The sequence below is a fragment of the Antechinus flavipes genome, chromosome 5 (genome assembly GCF_016432865.1).
Source record: "Antechinus flavipes isolate AdamAnt ecotype Samford, QLD, Australia chromosome 5, AdamAnt_v2, whole genome shotgun sequence".
NCBI classification, from domain to species: Eukaryota; Metazoa; Chordata; class Mammalia; order Dasyuromorphia; family Dasyuridae; genus Antechinus; species Antechinus flavipes.
In genome coordinates, this window is record NC_067402.1 from 102,074,236 (window position 1) to 102,094,127 (window position 19,892).

Consider the following 19,892-nt stretch of genomic DNA (forward strand, 5'->3'; position numbering starts at 1 on the left):
GTTCAAGAAATTCAAGGAGGCCAGTGTCAGTCACTAGGTGGTAGAGTACAAGGAGGTGATATAGGATAAGGAGGCTGAAAAGGTAAGGGTTAGATTATGAAAGTTTTTAAAAACCAGAGAATTTTATATTTAATCCTGGAAGTCATAGGGAGATGACATGGTCAGACTTGTGTTTTAGGAAGATGAATTTGACAGTGTGATAGGAGGGTGATCCAAATAGAGATTTTTTTGTCTCTCAAAACAAAGACAAATGTACAAGTTTATGTGCTCTTTGGAGAATGGATGTTCCTGACAGATGGCAATCAACTCTGATTAAATTAGAAGAATGAATATTGTAATAAGGGTTGTACCTTTTATAATAAGGGTTTGGGGAACATGACTTTGATTTTGTTAGTTTTACTCCTACACTACCCCCAGTCCTAGACAATCTAGGCAAAGATGGGAAGTCCCCCTCCCAAGTCTGAGTAGAACACAAAGGATTTCTACAGTTGGGTGGAGTCTGAACAGGATTGAGGAGAAGGTTAAAACCAATCTCATTATCAGCCCTATTTTTTAGAGGCTAATTTGACCTAAAATGATGAAATAGGAAAAAATCTTGGATTTCCCTAATAGTAATTGGTTATATTAATATAAGACAGACATAATCATTTCTCTCAATCAATTGAAAAAATCTGACATTTTATGCAATATTCCAAACCTATGGACGACCTTTCCCAAACCCATCCCACATTAATCCCTACAAAGTCTTGGGATAACTGTATTCTCAAGTATCTCTTCTTTGGAGCCAAAACTTGTTCTCTATAATGTTGCACAATATATCTTCTATTAGTTATCCTTTAGAACTGTAAAATATTGAAAATTGTAAAGCACTATATTGTTTGACTAACACCTCCCTTATTTCAGATCCCTAGTCTAAAAAACATGCTTAAACCTTGCTTTTTTGTTAATCATACTTTTAAAATAAGAAACTGACAAAAGTTTAATATGTATTCAAATTTGTAAAATACTAGCAGGGGCAGAATTTCAAAGGTATTCATTGGTATGGTCTCATGACCTAAAATTCTAAAGGAAAAGTTAATTGTAAGGATATAAAAAGAAGCCATTTCAATAAAGAAAAAATGGGAACAATAAAAGATTTATCATTATTAGGCATAGCTATTTGTCGTTTAAGTATTTCAAAAAAGTATCCAAGTAGCCATAAAAGTATTTTATGTTGGACTAGGGAAATTTTGAGGAAGAAAGTAATATTTTCAGTGGCTCAGGGACTAAACATAAATGAATCTTGTTACAAATCAGTTTAAGTGATAGTGTTGGACCCCTAGATCAGGATAGAGCATAGTTGTGTCCTCTGTACCTCCATTTTCTTAAGTTGTGTTATAGAAATGTTAGCTATCATTATTAGTTCTAACTCTGCCAACAACATTATGATTTACAAACAAGTACTTGAATCTCCAGTTTTCTCAACTGAATGATATCATGCCTAACAAGTTCTCTGAATATTATGGTAAGTACAGAAAGATTATACAGAGAACTGTATAGAAAAGATTGATGCCAGGTCATGATTGCCACACACTTTATTGAAACAAAACAATCACAAGATGCTAACCAGAATGAAGAGATGGAAAGAAGACGACTTTGGTTGAGAGAAGAAAAAAAAAAAAAGGCTAAATAATGGAAAGATTTAGAGCTGAAAAAGACCTAAGTGATCATCTAGCTCTAATCCTTAATTTGTTTTAGTAACAAAAATGTATTTTCTCTATTCCCTATTTATAAAAAATAAAACCAAAGCCCTTGTAAGAAAAAAGTATCTTCGAGCTAAACAACTTCCCCTCTCAGCCACTGCAAAAGGTGCTAACCCCTTTGCTTGTGACTGCCAAGGTCACCCAAATAGGAAGGAGAAAAGCTCAAAATCCAGTCCTCAGATTCCAAATCCAGTTCCCTTTCTGAATTGCCAACGGATCAGAGAAAGTGACAGCTTGGGATGGGTCTGCAGCCGAGCTCCTCGAGCTATTAATCACCATCCGGCTCATGTCCGGGGCTCGTTTGTTCGTTTCTAAGATCCACATTTCCCGTGGGTGCGGGATCTCCGAGGTATCCATCTCATTGGCTCGCACGCGGTTCCCAAGCCAATGACCGATGATTGATGTTGCTGGGGCCGGGAGGCGGAAGGAGGGAGAGGGACCCGCACTGGCTGTAAGTAAGCCTTTAATAAGCACTTTGGTTGGCGGCAATGACTAGGACGGTGACGATGCTGAAGAGTGCCCGGAGGGAGCGTGGCTTGGAGGGGGAATTGAGAAAGGAAAGGAGGAGTTAGAAGGCGCAGAATCTATCACCACGGCGGCGCAGAGGCCGGCTAGGGAAAAGGGGGGAGGGGGAGGAAAGAGAGGAAAGAAGAGACAAAGAGCAAGGGCCACTTGAGACTAGGAGCCAGTCACTTGACCTCTCCGTGCCTCAGTTTCTGAAATTATTAAAGGAGATTAATAACCTCAGAATGTCAGAACAATCAACTCAACCAACCTCGCGGGGCTGAGGTGAGAGTCAAATGAGCGCAACTATCAAAGCGCTATTTCCATTAATGATGCTGAAAGGGAGAGTGATGAAAGCGCCACTATTTCGACCCCCTCCCAAAGGCCCCGGCTCATCCCCGGCTCAAGGCCACCCCAGGCTGCCCAGTCCGAAACTCGGGAGAGCCGGGAGGTCAGACTATGTGTGGTTGTTTCCTCGCGCAGGCGCCGACTCCAGTCCTCCGAAACCTGCAGGGCGCCCCTCCGGGATTTTTATCTGCGTCCTTTCTAGCTCGCCAGATTGAGTCTTCCGCTTTTCGACTCTTCTTCTCGCGAAGCCTGACGTATTCTCGCCCTCGGGGCCGAACGCGTCGCCCTAAACACTGGGAGGGGCGAGGGAAGTTGAGGGAGCACCACTTCCAGAGGACGTGACGTATAGAGAGGAAGGCCCGGACCTGTTAAATTGGTTAGTGTTTTTTCCTAGCGCATTGGGGTAGTGGGGAGCTGCTGGAATCGGGGGTTTAGTGGGGTCAGGGAAGATTATAAATCGATTCCCGGCTTCGAGCCCAAAGTCTAGAGTCAGGAAAAGAATGTCACTTGCCTCACTCGCCTGAGGTGCGTCCAGAGTAAACTAGAACTGGTGCAAAAAGCCATCCCGAGGGTGGAGGGGAGGGGCAAAAAAGCCCCCGTGATCGTTGGAGATGATGGGGGCTGTAGCCGGCAAATATCCTAGGGCTGGGAATCTGGGCGAGAACCCGCGGAACCTGTGACCTTGGGTGTAAAATGGAACGATGAATGGCCGCCTTGGCGGGGTGGCTGAAAGCAAAAAGCCCAACGTCGGGCTTGAGAGTGACAGTCTTAACACTTCGGAAGCTCCGAAGCCACGCGAGAAAAATAAGTTTACTTCTTGTAGCTGGTGTAATCATTTAGCCAGAGATTCCTAATTGAGTCCACGTGTGCTGGCCGAGCCCCTGCTACGGGCCGAAGCCCTAGGGGGTCAGACAGAAAAAGCGACAGCAGATCACTAGCTCACCGTTTCTGCTCGCCACCCGGCCGTGTGATTATTGGCTTGGAGTCTGGAATGCTGTGCGTGACTCTTGGCAAACTGGAGCGGTTTGCCTCAGTTTCTTCATCTGCAAAATGGGGTAATAAAAACCCCCTTTTACCAGGGCTGTTACAGAAATCAAATGAGAGTGCACTCTCATAATGAACACTCCTTAAAATTAGCTATTGTTATCGATTCATAAATGTCATTCTGAGCATCTTCAATTGAGGAATGGAAGAGAAAGACATGATTAGGAAATTAAATCTTAAACTATTATACATAAAGGCATAAGGAGTGTGTGCGGGCGGGCACCAGGCTTAGAAAGTTAGCTTGGACCACTTGCTCAGGATCGAACCAGCATCCTGACTTCAGGAGTAGCTCTCTTGCCATTATAGTAACCTGTAATATCAAACAATACAAAAATAAAAAGTAATTCAAGACCACAGCTATTCGTTGAGCACCATTCATGGACAAGGCATTGCGTTAGGCTTTGGGGATAGAAAGTCAAATAATACAGCAGCCCCAGCTGTCATCTAATGTGCATTACAATCGGTACCGTTACAGATATGTAAATACAAAGTGACTTTAGGAGGCAGAGATTAGGAAAAACCTCAAGTAGGAGGTAATAACTAAATTGCACTTTGAAAAAAGTTAGGGAATTTACCAGGTAGAGGGGTGGAGGAACTGCATAGCAGACCTGGGAGGCCACTTAGGCAAAGTTAGGAAGTTGGAGGTGGTCAATAGCTAACAGGCTAATTTGATTGAAACAGGGTGCTTAAAAAAGACTAGATTATGGAGGGATTTAAAATATCAAACCAAGGATTTTGTATTTTATCTAAGAATAGGGAGTTTTGAAGATTCTGATAAAGAACCTGCACAGATAAGTGTTTTATTGACATTACTGGGGCAGTTATGTGGAGGATGGATTATAGAGGGAAGAAAATGGAGGCAAGAAGAACAGGTAAGGGTATGATTGGAGGTGGGGGAAGAGGAAGGAGGAGGGTTCTTCATTTATTCCTCATAATGGATAATTTGAGAGCAACTTTTTTTGGAATCATATTCACTGTCTCTTGTTTTTCTATTACTCAGTAAAATTGGTTAATCATTATCAGTCATAAAAAAAATTTCCTTCAGATTATTTTTCTGTGCACTATATATACTTTTAAAAATTTCTGTCTCTTGGAGTCTGGTTTATGATTTATTCTAATTACCTTAGTACAATAGATTGAATATGAAGTAAAGTAAAAAATACTGGATTTCTTAGGCTTAACAAAAGCTGTAATAATAACTTCATTTTCTATAGAGAATATCATCTCCTGACAGGAAAAAACAATGATAAAAGTTGGAGAAGATATGGGAAAACTGGACACTAAGGCATTGTTGATGAAATTGTGAAATGATCCACCCATTCTGGAGAGTAATTTAGAGCTATGTCTAAAGAGCTATAAAACTGTGTATATCCTTTGATTTAGCAGTTCCTCTACTGGGATTGTATCCCAAAGAAATCATAAAAAAGGAAAAAGGACACACATATGCAAAAATAGTTAAAGCAGCTCTCTTTACAGAGGCAAGGAACTGGAAAGTGAGTAGATGCTCATCAGTTGGGGAATGGCTAAAGTTATAGTATTTGAATATAATGTATTATTCTTTTTTTTTAATAATAGCTTTTTTATTTTTCAAAGTATATGCAAAGATAGTTTTCAACATTGATCCTTGCAAAACTTTGTATTGAATATTCTGTAAGAAATGATGAGCAGCAAGTTTATAAGAATACAAGCCATTCTCCAGTTGATAAATGGTCAAAGGATAGGAAGTTTTCAGATGAAGAAATTAAAACCATTTCTAGTCATGAAAAAATGCTCTAAATCACTATTGATTAGAGAAATGCAAATTAAGACAATTCTGAGATACCACTACACATCTCTCAGATTGGCTAAAATGACAGGAAAAGCTAAATGATAAATTTTGAAGGGGATATGGGAAAACTGAGACACTAATGCATTGTTGGTAGAATTATGAACTGATCCAGCCATTCTGAAGAGCAGTTTGGAACTATGCCCAAAGGGCTATCAAACTGTTCATGCCTTTTTATCCAGCAGTGTCTCTACTGGGTTTGTATATCAAAGAGATAATTAAAAAAGGGAAAGGACCCCCATGTGCAAAAATGTTTGTAGCAGCCCTTTTTGTGGTGACAAGGAACTGGAAACTGAGTGGATGCCCATCAGTTGGAGAATGGCTGAATAAGTTATGGTATATAAATGTTATAGAATATTATTGTTCTGTAAGAAACTGTTGTGTCCTACTTTCTAGAGCCCCCAAGTTGGGGTGGCAAAACGTACCATTCCTTTCTACAGTCCCCAAATGGGGTGACTAAAATATCCCTTCCTAGTGGAGATGTGATGAGGCAAGACTTCCAAGGATGGTGGAAAAATGGAGTCCATTTATTACAGGGACCTTCCCCTTTATATAATGTAACAAAAACAACACTGTGCATGTGGGACCACATAAACAACTTGCTATCATACGTAGTTTGCCATATGATCCTGATATCACTCAGCTACATCTCAACACAGGTTGTCACTGCCCCCTGACTTCTCAGGAAGGGTGAGACACCCCAAGGGGAGATGGGGAACTGAACCAGACATTGTTAACAGGTTCCCTCTGGGCTGAATGGTCTTATTTCTTACCCAGAGTTTCCCCACTGACTGTGACCCTCTACAAGAAATGACCAGCAGGATGATTTCAGAGACCTGAAGAGATTTATATGAACTGACGCTGAGTGAAATGAGAAGGACCAATAGATCATTGTACACGGTAACAAGAAGATTATACGATGATCAATTCTGATGGACGTGGCTCTCTTCAACAATGAGGTGATTCAAGCCAATTCCAGTAGACTGTGATGGAGAGAGCCATCTGCACCCAGAAAGAGGACTATAGGGACTGAATATGGATTCTAATATAGTATTTTCAACTTTTTGTTGTTTGCTTGCTTCCTTCCCTCTCCCTCCAGCCTGCTTCTTTTGTATTTTTGTTCTGATTTTTCTTGTGCAGCATGATAATTGTGGAAATATCCTTCAAAGAATTGTACATGTTTAACCTATATTGTATTATTTGCTGTTTAGAGGAAAGAGTGGGGGAAGAAGGGAGAAAAAATTGGAGCATAAAAGTGAATATTGAATATTGAATATTGAAAGGGTGAATATTGAAAACTTTCTTTGTATGTGTTTTGAAAATAAAAAGGTATTAAAGTAAATTTGAAAAATTTTTTAAATGATAAGTAGGCAAATTTCAGAAAACCCTGGAACGACTTGAATAGATGCTGAATGAAGTGAGCAGAACCAAGAGAATATTGTACACAGTAACAAGAAAATTGTGATAATCAACTGTCATAGATTTGGCTCTTTTCAATAAGGCAGTGATTCAAAGCAATTCCAATAGACTTATGATGCAAAGTGCCATCCACGTCCAGAGAGGGAACTATAGATACTGAATGTGGATCAATGTATAGTAGTTTTACCTTGTTGTTTGTTAATCTGTTTGCTTGGTTTTTTTTTTTTCCTTTCTTGTGTTTTTTTCCTGAATTTTGATGTGATTTTTCTTGCACAGCAGGACATGTAGAAATATATTTAGAATAATTGAGCTTATTTAATCTGTATTGGATTGTTTGCTGTTTTGAGGATAGAGAATCTGAGTGAGGGAGGAAAAAAAATTGAAACATGAAGCTTTGCAAAAGTGAATGTTGAAAACTTTTTTCATGTATTTGGAAAAACAAAATACTCTTAAAAAAAGAAACAAGTATAGTCTGTATGAAAAAGAGATTGAAACCTTGCTTTTAAAAACAACATTTTTGAGAAAGAAATTCTGGGAAATGTGTAAGGCATTTCTGTTGTCAAAATGATATCTATTTGACATAATATAACCTCATTGATGACATTATCATTATCAGAAATATGAATGCATTGTGCTGTTGAATATGTGACAAACATTAAAGTTTTTTAGGGATATTTGTTTTGAGAGAGAGAGAGAGAGAGAGACATACAAAAGATACATATACAGAGTATCATCTTCAAATAGTGTTTGATACAGGGACCTAGCACCATATATTTTTGAGTACTTCAAAAATATTTTTTCTCAATAGTATTTTACTTTGCCAATTACATAAAAAGATAATTTTCAACATTCATTTTTGTAAGATTTTGAGTTCCAAATTTTTTCTCCCTTACTTCCCTCTCCCCAAGACAGCAAGCAGTCTGATATAGGTTATATAGTTTATAATCCTTTTAAACATATTTCCATATTATGCCTGTTATAAAGAAAAATCATGACAAAAGGGAAAAACCACAAGAAAGAAAAAGGGAACAAAAAAAAAAAGAAAGAAAATAGTATTCTTCAACCCACATTCAATCCTTATAGTTCTGTCTTTGGATGTGGATGGCATTTTCCATCCCAGTTCTATTGGAATTCTCTTGTATCACTATACTGCTGAGAAGAGCTAAGTCTATCATAGTTGATCATCACATAATGCTGTTACTGTGTGTAATCTTCAACTCTGCTCACTTCACTTAGCATAGGTTCATGTAAGTCTTTCCAGGCTTTTCTGAATTATCCTGCTCGTCATTTCTTATAGAACAATAATATTTTAGTATATTCATATACCATAACTTATTCAATCATTCCCCAGCTGATGGGCATCCACTCAATTTCCAATTTCTTGCCGCCACAAAAAGAGGTGCTATATACATTTTTGTACATGTGGGTCTTTTCCCTTCTTTTATGATCTCTTTAGAATACTGACTCAGTAGTGACACTGCTGGATTAAAAGAGTATATACTATATGAGTATAGTTTCAAATTGCTCTCCAGAATGACTGGATCAGTTCACAACTCTACCAATAATGCATTTGTGTCCCAGTTTTTCTACATCCCCTCCAATGTTTATCATCTTTTCTGTCATTTTAGCCAGTCTGATAGGTGTAAGATGGTACCTCAAATTCTTAACTTGTATTTTTCTAATTAATAGTGATTTAGAGCATTTTTTTTCATGACTGTAGGTGACTTTAATTTCTTCATCTGAAAAGTGTTCACATTTGATCATTTATCAATTGGGAGATGACTTTTATTTTTATAAATTTGAGTCAATTCTCTATATATTTGTGGGGTGTGGAGGAGGGCAATTGGGGTTAAGTGACTTGCCCAGGATCACACAACTAGTTAGTATTAAATGTCATCAGCCAGATTTGAGCTGAGATCCTCCTGACTCCAGGGCCAGTGCTCTATCCACTGTGCCATCTAGCTGCCCCAATTCTCTATGAATATAATTTTAGAAATGAAAGTTTTGTTAAAAACATTGACTATAAAAATTATTTCTCAAGCTTTTTCCTCTTCTAATCTTGGCTGCATTTTTTTGGGGGGGCAGAATCTTTTTAATTTAATGTCATCGAAATTATCCATTTTGGGTTTTATAATATTTTTTAGTTCTTCTTTGGTCATAAATTCTGGATTTGAACTCAAGGTTTTCCTGACTCGAGGACTAGTGCTCTATCCACTGCCATCTACCTGCCCTCATAAGAGATTTTGAAAGCTATTGAACAGATAACAGATTGATGGCCTAAGGGACTAATAATCATAGAGAACATAACTTTTTAAATAGCATTTGAGAAAAGATATTCTGTGTCACTTGTCAAGTCACTGACAGGACCATCTTTCATTTCTTTCTGTTTCATAAATAATATTTTTTTTTAACACTTGAGGGACGCTGGTTTGGGGAGGGGGGACTATCATTTTTCTCTATTCCTCTTGTTAACCTTTATTTCTGATTTCGTTTTTGTAATACAAATATATTGGAGAGGGGAACTTACAGTTTCATTATAGTGAGTTTTGTTACAGATATTTACCATATTTGTAAGGTAGCATGCAAATAACTTTGTAATCTTTTGGCTTAGAATCAGTGGGCCACTTTCCCGTCAGATTCCTCCTTTATTCCAGCTGCCTACTATGTCATTTTGATTTACTTTATACATCTCTCCCATCTATTATCTCTTTTTCTACATACATAGTTATCACACTATTTCAGATTCACATTTTCTCTCACCTGTACTACTGCCTTCTTTCTCCCCTCTAGTTTATTCTATACTCAACCAAAATGTTATTTTTTTAATAATAATAGCTTTATATTTTTCAAAATACATGCAAAGATAGTTTTCAGCATTCACCCCTGCAAAACCTTGAATTCCAAATTTTTCTCTCTCCTTCCCTACCTCCCTGTACCCTAGACAACAAGCAATCTAATATAGATTAAACATGTGAAATTCTTCTAAACATACATAATATTCTTTCAAAGGCCCAGTTCTAAACATGTTACTTACCTACTCAAAAGCCTTTCATGCAACCTTCTCTCTTATAGGACAAAATAAAAATTTTTTAGCTTAAGACTCGCCACAGGTTGGCTGGCACTAATGTTTCTAGCCTTATTGCACTTTTCTCCTTAACATGCATTCTGCTTCTAGCCATATGAGACCATCAGTGCTCCTTGACAACAAATCCATCTCTTACCCTATGTATTGCATTTGCATGGAATGTACTCTGTTGTAAAGGCAGATGTTGGCATAATTTTAGTAGGAAACTCATGAAACTCCCTGGGACCCTTCTTCCCTCCTGTTATCTCCCTGCAATATATTTACCTTCAGGTTTTTTATTAATTAGTTTGTTTGAACACTTGGACTTTGAGTGATCCTTTTCAGGAGACCCAACCCTCCTATCTTCTACTTTAAGAATCATGATCTTCCCTTGCAGTTTAACTCACCTAACACCTCTGCCTTAGCCTTCTCTGGTCTTCTAATATGGTACAACTCCCCTCCCTCTTCAGATTATCTTTATAAGGTATAATATACACATCTTCTATATATGAAATTATAAATGTAGAGCTAAAAGATACATCAAAGGTCATTTAGTTCAACCCCCTAATTTTATGAATATGTAAACTTAAGACCCATCTCATATTCCCCCAGTGTTACATATGTCCCTTGTAGGTATAGAATGTGATTTTTGCACTTAGTAATCATTAAATATTTGTGAAATTGAACCCTCTCACTCAAATAACTTTTTATTCTTCTCTGAGTACATAATGTTAATACTAATATACTTATTTGGGGCTAAGTAATAGTATCTTGCCTAATTTACAGTGATTTATGTAAAAAAGAAAGAAATTCGTTTACAGTTCTTATTATGTTCCAGGCATTGTACCTGATTGGAAAGAAAGCATATATCTTGGGGACATATGTATCTATGGAAATAGATGTCTGGATATCCACCATGGGGGAGAAGAGGGAAGCAGTGTGTGTGTATATAATAACCAAACATTTTCTCAGCTTATAATAATTGTAAAATTTATTCAGGTCAGCAGTTTCTGATTCAAATGCATTTTTTTTCCATGAAAGCATTATTAGAAATATTGAGTTGTCCTTTTAAACACATAATAGACTGAAAGACTATATTCACAGTGAAAAATTTAGACAACAGAATTGCATTATTAGGGCATTACACAAAACACTATCAATAAATTGAACAACATTGGATTTGGGGGAAGTATAATTTATTTTTAATGCTAACAGTTGCAGAAAAGCAGTTTTAATTGGCACAGTGGAAATTAAGCTGGATTTGGAAGCAGATAACTCACTTTTGAGTTCTGCCATTTAATAATATTGTTTGTCCTTGGACAGATCACTTTAACCCCCTCAAATCTCAGCTTTCTCATCTGTAAAGAATGAAGGGATTAGATGACATAGTTTCTGTTGTCCTTTCTGCCTTTAAAATTTATGAGGAGATTATAGCAAAGGTAGAAGGAAATGTGAGGAGATTCTATAGGAAATTTCTAGGCACTTTAAAAGCTGATGACACTGGCTCTTTATTGTCATTAAAATTATTATTTTTCTTTGCTAAAGATGGGATCACTAGTATTTTTATACTTAATTGGTTGCTCTTGGACTCATATAGAGAAAGATTTCCCTTGGGAGGGACTAGAGTTGTAAGAGCAGAGAATGGAAAAAAATGGAATAATTTGTGTGTACATAAAAGAAAGCTTTATATAAGGTAGGTAAAATTAAATTAGCTGTGAGTAGTGAAAAAGGAAAACATGGAAATAGCTATTTATGATCCCTCTGAACTAGAAAGAAAAGAGAACAGATTTCCTATGCTGACCATGAGATGGCTCTGTTCAGTTAGGATAGTTTCAGAGAAGCCTGAAATCTGAAAGTGTAAGGAATGAGGAGTCAGAGGCAGTGAATTTATTCAGCCTTGAAACATGTACAGAACTTTCTAAAGTCTGGTATTTTATTCAGAGTACTTAGACTGTTACTGACCCTCAAATGGGGTTGTAAAAGGTTCCCCTAGTTTAAATCCTGCTTTCTATCCTTCTGAAGTGATTGTGATGTTTTCTGGCACTGCAATGTACACATTGTACTTCATGCCTGAAGAGAATTTTTTTTCTTATAGTAACTTTTTTTCCACCTTTGATTTTCAAGGGTAAGTTGTATTTTTCCTGTTTTGAGGACAATTTATCCTTACTTGGACAGACCATCTCCAAGCCCAGAATGAAACACTGGCTTAAAGTATTCTAGATTATTAGCACTGTGACAGATAAATTAATGTGTTGTGAATAATTCTCTACTAAAATTTCACATCATATAGCTTTATACCTTTATGCCAAGGATACCTGTCTGCTTTTGCCAGCTTTTGATCTGATAATGCTATTTCAGTCATAATGGTAGATAACTTGGGATATGTTGTCTACGTTGCTGCAAGCCTTTATGTAACCATTATTTAGTTTCTAGGGTTTTTTTTTTTTTTATCTACTTGCTCAAAATGTTATAAGAATCATTTTCTTTCAGAAATGCTGAGATCTTTAGAGACATAAACCAACATATAAAGTATTACTGTTTTAGGATTATGGTTGTTCAATTGTTGGCAACTTTTCATGACCCAATTTGGGGTTTTCTTGGCAAAGATATTAGAGTGGTTTCCCATTTCCTTCTCCAGCTCATTTTACGATGAGGAACAAAGAGTGAAGTGACTTGTCCACAATCTCACAGTTTGTAAATGTGTGAGGCTAGATTTAAACTCAACTTGGGTCTTTCTGACTCCAGGCACAGCATTATATTATGTTACCTAGATACCCTATTTTAAGTAGGAAAAAAGCAAAATATACAAAATGGAAATAATCACATCAAAATTCAGAGAATAAATAGTCACCATTTAGGAAATAAAAATCTTGTGTTTGAAGAGTTTTTTTTTAAATGGCTTTTTTAGAGCAAGTTGATGAAAAAACTACAGGACCACTACCACCCTAATCCTTCCACCACCCCTTTCTCAAATTAATTTCAACCCCTAATGACTCAGGTCAAATTCAGTCTTGTAACCTAGAGGCTAAATGACCTCATAATTCATTAGCACTTTCTCAGAGCCTTTTGTAATCCTCTGAGAAGAACAGTGTTCAAAGGACTGATAAGAAAGACAACAGTATAATTATTTTTCTGCAAAGATTGAACCTTTAGATGTCAGTCAGCATATTTATTTTGCAGATTGCTTACGTTGGTGTTTTCTGAAGATACATTAGTGTTAATTGTGACTGGTAATCTGTTTTTCCATTTTCCCTACCAAGCAAGCTTACTTAAAAAAAAAAAAAAAAAAAGATAACTTGAATGCACTAAATGCTTATTTAAGCACAACCTAGTTAATTGCCCCCCCCCAAAAAAAGTATAGCAAAGCAGTAATAGATAACATTTTAATTATATCAGCCCCACATACAAAATAACATAAGCCATAAATATAAAGTATTGTGCAAAGAAATCAGTTATATTGGATCACAAATATTTCTCAATTCCCAGCACAATTCCTCTGCCAATTTGCATGATTCATCATGACTCATCTCTTTCATCTTTTTTTTTCCTAGATGTTTATTGGGTAGTCCTAGAATATTTCATACTAACATGTTTATCATTCTTTTCTGTTTGTGTAGGAGCTATCTTTACTGGCCTTCTCTTAAGATGTCATCCCTTTCAGAATATGCTGTGCGAATGGCTCGCCTGAGTGCTCGAATATTTGGAGAAGTTGCCAGCCCCACTGATTCAAAGTCCATGAAAGTGGTGAAGATGTTTAGTGAACAGCCTTTGGCCAAAAGGAAGGAGACTTTGGCCTGGTATCCCCCTCACAATACCTATTTTTTTCTCATGAGGAAACTTCGTTCCTTTGGTCTTTACAGGTAATGAAAAACCAGAAACAAGGTAGTAAGAGAATTTCTGATAGATGAGAATATAAGCAAGATGCTGAAAATCTTTTTCTCCTTTAGGACACCTCTCTTTGTGTTTAGATACTTTTAAAACTAAAATTGAGAGAAAGTGAGACTTCTTCCAAAATATGTATATAGTTTGCAAACTTTGAAAATCAAACCAGTTTTATGTATATGTGTATCATAAAACTGGCTAAGATTGTGCAGTAGATACTTTATAGTTAAAATCCATAGTTAATGAGTCATGAAAGATAATGGGAAAAACAGGCATCAATACAGTGCAAAAAAACCCAGAAATAATAGTAGGACAACAGATTCAACTCAATAAGGAATTTCCCCCCCAAACCTCTGATTTGTTAAGTATGGAAAACTGTCATTTTTATAGTAGTGCTTTTGCTGGCACTGTTTAGAAAGTTTAATTAATTTTGTACCATTTTTGATGGATTATTTTGTCCTAACAAAGCTACAGATTTCCATTAAGGGTTATGCTTAACAATTAAATTTAACAGAATCTTACACCTGTCTGTATAAGAACATATAGGAAAGATAACATATAGGAAAGGAAAGGGGAATTTAGGCAAGGGGAAAGGTGGAATTAGATATCTTTAATTTTAGAACTCATATGTTAGCATTTTTTAATTTGGCATATCATTTAGATACAAAATATGTTGTTTCTGCTAATGCATTAGAGAGTTAATAAAAGAATATAGTATTTGCCACTCAGGATAGCTAGACACTAATATATTAGTACAAAATTATTTTGTTCCCTCATACAATATTATACACTAAGTCACATCTATTATTTCCATGTTGTTTTCCACAGCATATTTTTAACTTTTAGCAAACTGCCCATTATACTTTGGGTATGTATCTCTTTGCTGACAGTTGATTTTTTCCACTCCATACAAATTTATTTTAAACATAGTTTTAATAGAATTAAAAGGTAAATATGCTGGGAGAAAAAATCACCAGATATATGAAAAATCACATAAATCTTTGGATTATCTTTGCCACTATATTCCACCATTACCCTAAGTAACTTGCATTTGTTTGGGATAAGAAAAATTAAATCCAGCAATTATATGGCAAACTACATCATTTTCTTATGTTTAATTTTAAATTACAGTGTAATCTCATGTAAGTTCTTAAAAAAAAAATTTGAACCCAGTTATTTAGGATATTGATAACCAAAGCCAAGGAGATTTAAGGAAAGAGCTGTAAGGTTTCTTTTATATATTGTTTGTCAGTAGGAGAAATTGATTTTAAAATTTGCAGAGCTAATCCATTTTTTAAAAAATTATTTTAGTTTTTTATTTACAACATATATGCATGGGTAATTTTTCAGCATTGACAATTGCAAAATCTTTTGTTCCAATTTTTCCCCTCCTTCTCCCTTCCTCCCCAAGATGGCAGGTTGACCAACTCAACATTTAAATATGTTAAAGTATATGTTAAATACAATATATGTATACATGTCCATACAGTTATTTTGCTGTACAAAAAGAATCAGACTTTGAAATAGTGTACAATTAACTTGTGAAGGAAATCAAAAATGCAGGCGGACAAAAAAAGAGGGATTGGTGTAATGACCGCGTATTTAAAATCATCCGGAGTCAGAAATTCAGGTTAAGGGAAAAATCTTCAGTCTTTATTGAAGTGAAGAGATGAATAAGGATTGCGATAGCAATATGGGCAAGAAAGATTGGGATAGCAATATGGTCAGCTGCGACAGGAAGCCAGCTAACAGAGAGATCTGACCTGAGCAAACTATCGCAATGGTAATGCAAAAAAGTCTCTCCTTCCCCTTCCTTTTCCACTCCCCTGCCTCCACCCACCAAAATCGTTATTTCCTATACAACACATCAGGAGTTGCACAAAGAGTGGGCGAGGGCCATTCTTTCTCCAAGCTTATATATTAATAGAGTATGATCCAATTAATATTTAGCCTCATGTGCTTGGGACCTCAGTGCATCAACTCAAACCTCAGCCCATTACAAATTGGGAATTCTATGTAGTGGTTCATAGTCATCTCCCAGAGTTCTTTTGCTGGATGTAGCTGGTTCAATTCAATACAGCTCAATTGGAACTGATTTGGTTCATCTCATTGCTGGAGATGGCCACGCCCATCAGAATTGATCATCATATAGTATTGTTGTTGAAGTATATAATGATCTTTTTGTCCTGCTCATTTCACTCAGCATCAATTCATGTAGGTCTCTCCAGGCCTTTCTGAAATCATCCTGTTGGTCATTTCTTATAGAATAATAATATTCCATAACATTCATATACTACAATTTATTCAGCCATTCTGCAGTTGATGGACATCCATTCAGTTTCCAGTTTTTGAGAGCCATTCCATTTTAACCCATATGAATGCTAAAAGTTTTTGTTATAACCTTCATATTAAAAATTGAACTAAATTCCTTAGATAAACATCAGAGATGGATACCTAGACTATAAGAAAGTAGGTGAGATAGAAAGAAACAACAATATTAAATTATTTCACCTCAGCGGGCAGTTTGTTTTGAGAGTTGCTACTTAGGAGGCAGAAAAAGAAGTAACCCTCTCTTTCATACTCTTTCAAGCAGCTGAAGTGGACTGCAGAAAGGCCACTGTCTCAGTAACTTTACATACATGTTGGGCAACAAATTTTTTTTTCAGGTCTACAATAGGATGAAATGCTTAAGTTTCTATAACTTCACTTGGTTAAGAAGAATAACTCATCTTTATCATGATAGCGTAACATAGCATTCTTCTAGACAAGATTCTAATTCATATTTTATGGTATGATGTGCCTTTACCTTTCTGTTGTATTGGTACTAAAATATCCATTACTAATAATATTTTAATTTTAAAACTCTCAGTGAAATTAGATATAAAAAAGTTTTAATAGTATATATCAAATTTCATCATATTTTACCTAAACAGAATACAGCAGAAAAGGAGGAAGGAGGAGGGGAGGAAAAGATAAATGAATAAATCATAAAGTTCATACATTAAAATGATGTATTGCACATGTAAGAAAATTCCTTAGAATCCTTATTTACATACAGTCCTAAAAAACATTGTTATCTTATTTCTAAGCCCAGAATGGATTAGAATCAGCAAATTAGAAGGGAAAAGAAGAGTTGCTATTGTTAAACACTGTAGCAATAAAGTGAGCTCTATTAAGAGCTTGATGTCAAGAAAATAAACAGAAAAACTATGGAAAGTAAGCAGCTCTAACAATAAAGTCTGGGGACCTTTTTGTAGAGGGGATATAGGGCTTTAGTCATAGCATCATTCTGTAATAATACATTATAATAATTTATGTTCATAATGGTGACTATCATTAAGAAAGAGTTAAATTACGTTTGATGTCCTCTGTTTTATAGGTTGGAAAGCATGTAAGGTTTAATTCAAAAAATGGGTGAAGATAAACAAGTTTTGATGCTTAAAGGTCTAAATTCTCAGCTGTCTTAAGCCAAGAGTTCCCACTGGCTGAGATTTTTCTGTATGTTAGGATCAAAATGAATGCCACTCCTAGGAAGTATATATAATAAAAAAGTATAATAAATATAGATTAGTATTATTTGCAAAACAGTTTTAGTTTTGCTCTAATACATACCCAACAAGTAGCAAACATTTCTTGAAGGGTTGTTTTTTAGTTCTTAGAATACAAGCAACTCTTCACCTGAACATACATTCAACTTACAGGTCATCTACATTAATGAACAGCCCTTGGAACCTAATATCCATGGCACTAGAGCTCCCTTCCACCACTGACACCCTTTTCTGCCCATGTTCTCCTTTGTGCCCTAGAACTCTTGTGGTTTAAAATTCTTGCGTTAGCATTTTTTAAATTTGACATGTCATTGAGATGCAAAAACAATATGCTCTTTCTTAGCCATTTCCTGATGGTTCCCTCCACCACAAGTGCTGTGGTAGCTATGGTTCCCCCTGTACATTTTCTTCCCTATTTTCTTGCTGTCTAATCTTACTTCCTATGCTGTAACAGAAATTTTTCAGTTTCTAGAAAGCCTCTAGATTCTACCTTTATTTCCTTAGTTGACTTTTGGCCTTTGCCAGGATTTTAGGGATCATGAAGGATTTGCTGTCCAGAGCTACTGTTATAGACCTCAAGTATATCATTAGTAAAATAGAATCTTAAACCAATCTAGAAGCTTACCACAGTTTACATCATTGTTTCTATGGGAACAGGCATTCTGAATTTAAACAACTCACTTACAATGAACGTTTGAAATGTAACCTATTCATAAGTTAGGAACTGCTTCGTTTTTCAATAAACCTAGTTGGGCATGCTCCCTTGAAAAAAAATCAAATGTTAATAAGTATGATCATATTGTTATCAGAGCTAGCATATATATGTGTGTGTGTGTGTGTGTGTGTGTGTGTGTGTGTGTGTGTGTGTGTGTGTGTATAAAATCACTTTAAGGATTACAAATTATATTACATGTATTCACTTTTTAAAATGATTTTTTATTTTCCCAAATACATGTAAAGGTAGTTTTCAACATTCATTTTTGTAAAACTTTGTCTTCTGAATTTTTCTCCCTCCTTCTCTTACCTTCCCTCTCTCCAAGACAATAAGCCATCTGATATGGGTTAAATATGTACAATCCTTTTAAATATATTTCCATATATATTATGTTGTATAAGGAAAAAAAAACCAAACAGGCAAAAATACTATGATTCAATCCATATTTAATTCTTTGAGCAGGACCAGGAGATCATTATATACTTCAACAACAATACCATATGATCAATTCTGATGGGCGCGGCCCTCTTCAACAATGAGATGAACCAAATCAATTCCAATAGAGCAGTAATGAAATGAACCAGATACACCCAGTGAAAGAACTCTGGGAGATAAGTATGAACATGAACCACTACATAGAATTCCCAATCCCTCTATTTTTGTCCGCCTGCATTTTTGATTTTCTTCACATGTTAATTGTACACTATTTCAAAGTCCTGTTCTTTTAGTATAGCAAAATAACTGTTTGGACATGTATACATATATTGTATTTAACTTATACTTTAACATATTTAACATATATTGATCAACCTGCCATCTGGGGGAAGGGGTGGAAAGGAGGGGAAAATTGGAACAAAAGGTTTTGCAATTGTCAATGCTGAAAAATTACCCATGCATATATCTTGTAAATAAAAAGCTATAATAAAAAAAAATCTTCATTCTCTCTCTGGGTGTCATTTTCCATCCCAGGTCTATTGGAATTGTCTTGAATCACTGCATTATTAAGGCGAGCCAAGTCCATCAAAGTTGATCATCTTTCTGTTACTTGCTATCATGTTCTCTTGGTTCTGCTCACTCCACTCAGCATCAGTTCATATCGGTCTTTTCCAGACTTTTCTAAAATCTGCCTGCTCATCATTTCTTATAGACATGTGTTCACATATTTGAACCCTACAAAGATCACTAAAGAGAATGTTTCTCTTTGAATGTGTTTTACCTTTTAAGTTAGATTTCATTGATTAGTCATTCTCTTTTTCTTTACTCAGAGATGAACATGAAGATTTTAAGGAAGAGCAGAGGAGATTAAAGAAGCTTCGTGGAAAAGGCAGACCAAACAAAGGAGAAGGGAAAAGATCCTCAAAGAAATAGTATTGGACCAATCAATGACTGAGATGAGAAAGAAGTACACATACTTGTTATATTTCCCCATCCAATAATAATATAGCTTTTCTAAATTGATGGTTATTGGTTCAAGAATCATCCCATGTACCCTAATGGGATTATATTGAATTGGGATTGTATTCTTGAACGTATTTTGGGCCCTAAAAGTTATTTTGGTCTTGATAATTTCGTGTATGTCACCTGTTGTAATCTCAAAGAAATTATTGATATGTAAGTATTTGCTAATTTTCTAGCAAAAAAAAAAAATCCTCAATAAATTAGCATCCTGTGGTTTCTTTTGCCTAACTTGCCACTACTTTTGTGTATACATATTTTTCTCCTCTACTCATTCATCTTTTGTTCCCTAGGCAGATGTACTCCACCTAACTGCCCATTCACTCACCCCTTTTCTTTATTTTTC

At 35.9% G+C, this 19,892-nt stretch overlaps 1 protein-coding gene across 3 annotated transcripts; it reads left to right on the plus strand.

Annotated features, from left to right (window-relative positions):
• The first annotated feature begins 2,045 nt into the window (after nt 1–2,045).
• Nucleotides 2,046–19,777, plus strand: MRPS33 (mitochondrial ribosomal protein S33). Of its 3 annotated transcripts, XM_052000660.1 has the most exons (4): nt 2,865–2,970; nt 6,241–6,422; nt 13,564–13,806; nt 19,357–19,777. In XM_052000660.1, exons 2-4 carry the CDS (start codon nt 6,418–6,420, stop codon nt 19,457–19,459), a joined length of 351 nt encoding a protein of 116 aa, XP_051856620.1. In that variant the 5' UTR covers nt 2,865–2,970; nt 6,241–6,417; the 3' UTR covers nt 19,460–19,777. The 3 variants fall into 3 exon arrangements, with proteins under 3 accessions (XP_051856619.1, XP_051856620.1, XP_051856621.1); XM_052000659.1 differs by lacking the exons at nt 2,865–2,970; nt 6,241–6,422 and adding an exon at nt 2,046–2,193; XM_052000661.1 differs by lacking the exon at nt 6,241–6,422 and having other exon boundaries at nt 2,872–2,970.
• Nucleotides 19,778–19,892: the final 115 nt, after the last annotated feature.

Coding starts and splice junctions, on each gene's coding strand:
- MRPS33 (XM_052000659.1), top strand. CDS start 2,144: ATGTTGCTGGGGCCGGGAGGCGGAAGGAGGGAGAGGGACCCGCACTGG. Junction 2,194..13,563: donor GAGAGGGACCCGCACTGGCT/GTAAGTAAGCCT, acceptor CTGTTTGTGTAG/GAGCTATCTTTACTGGCCTT. Junction 13,807..19,356: donor CGTTCCTTTGGTCTTTACAG/GTAATGAAAAAC, acceptor TTCTTTACTCAG/AGATGAACATGAAGATTTTA.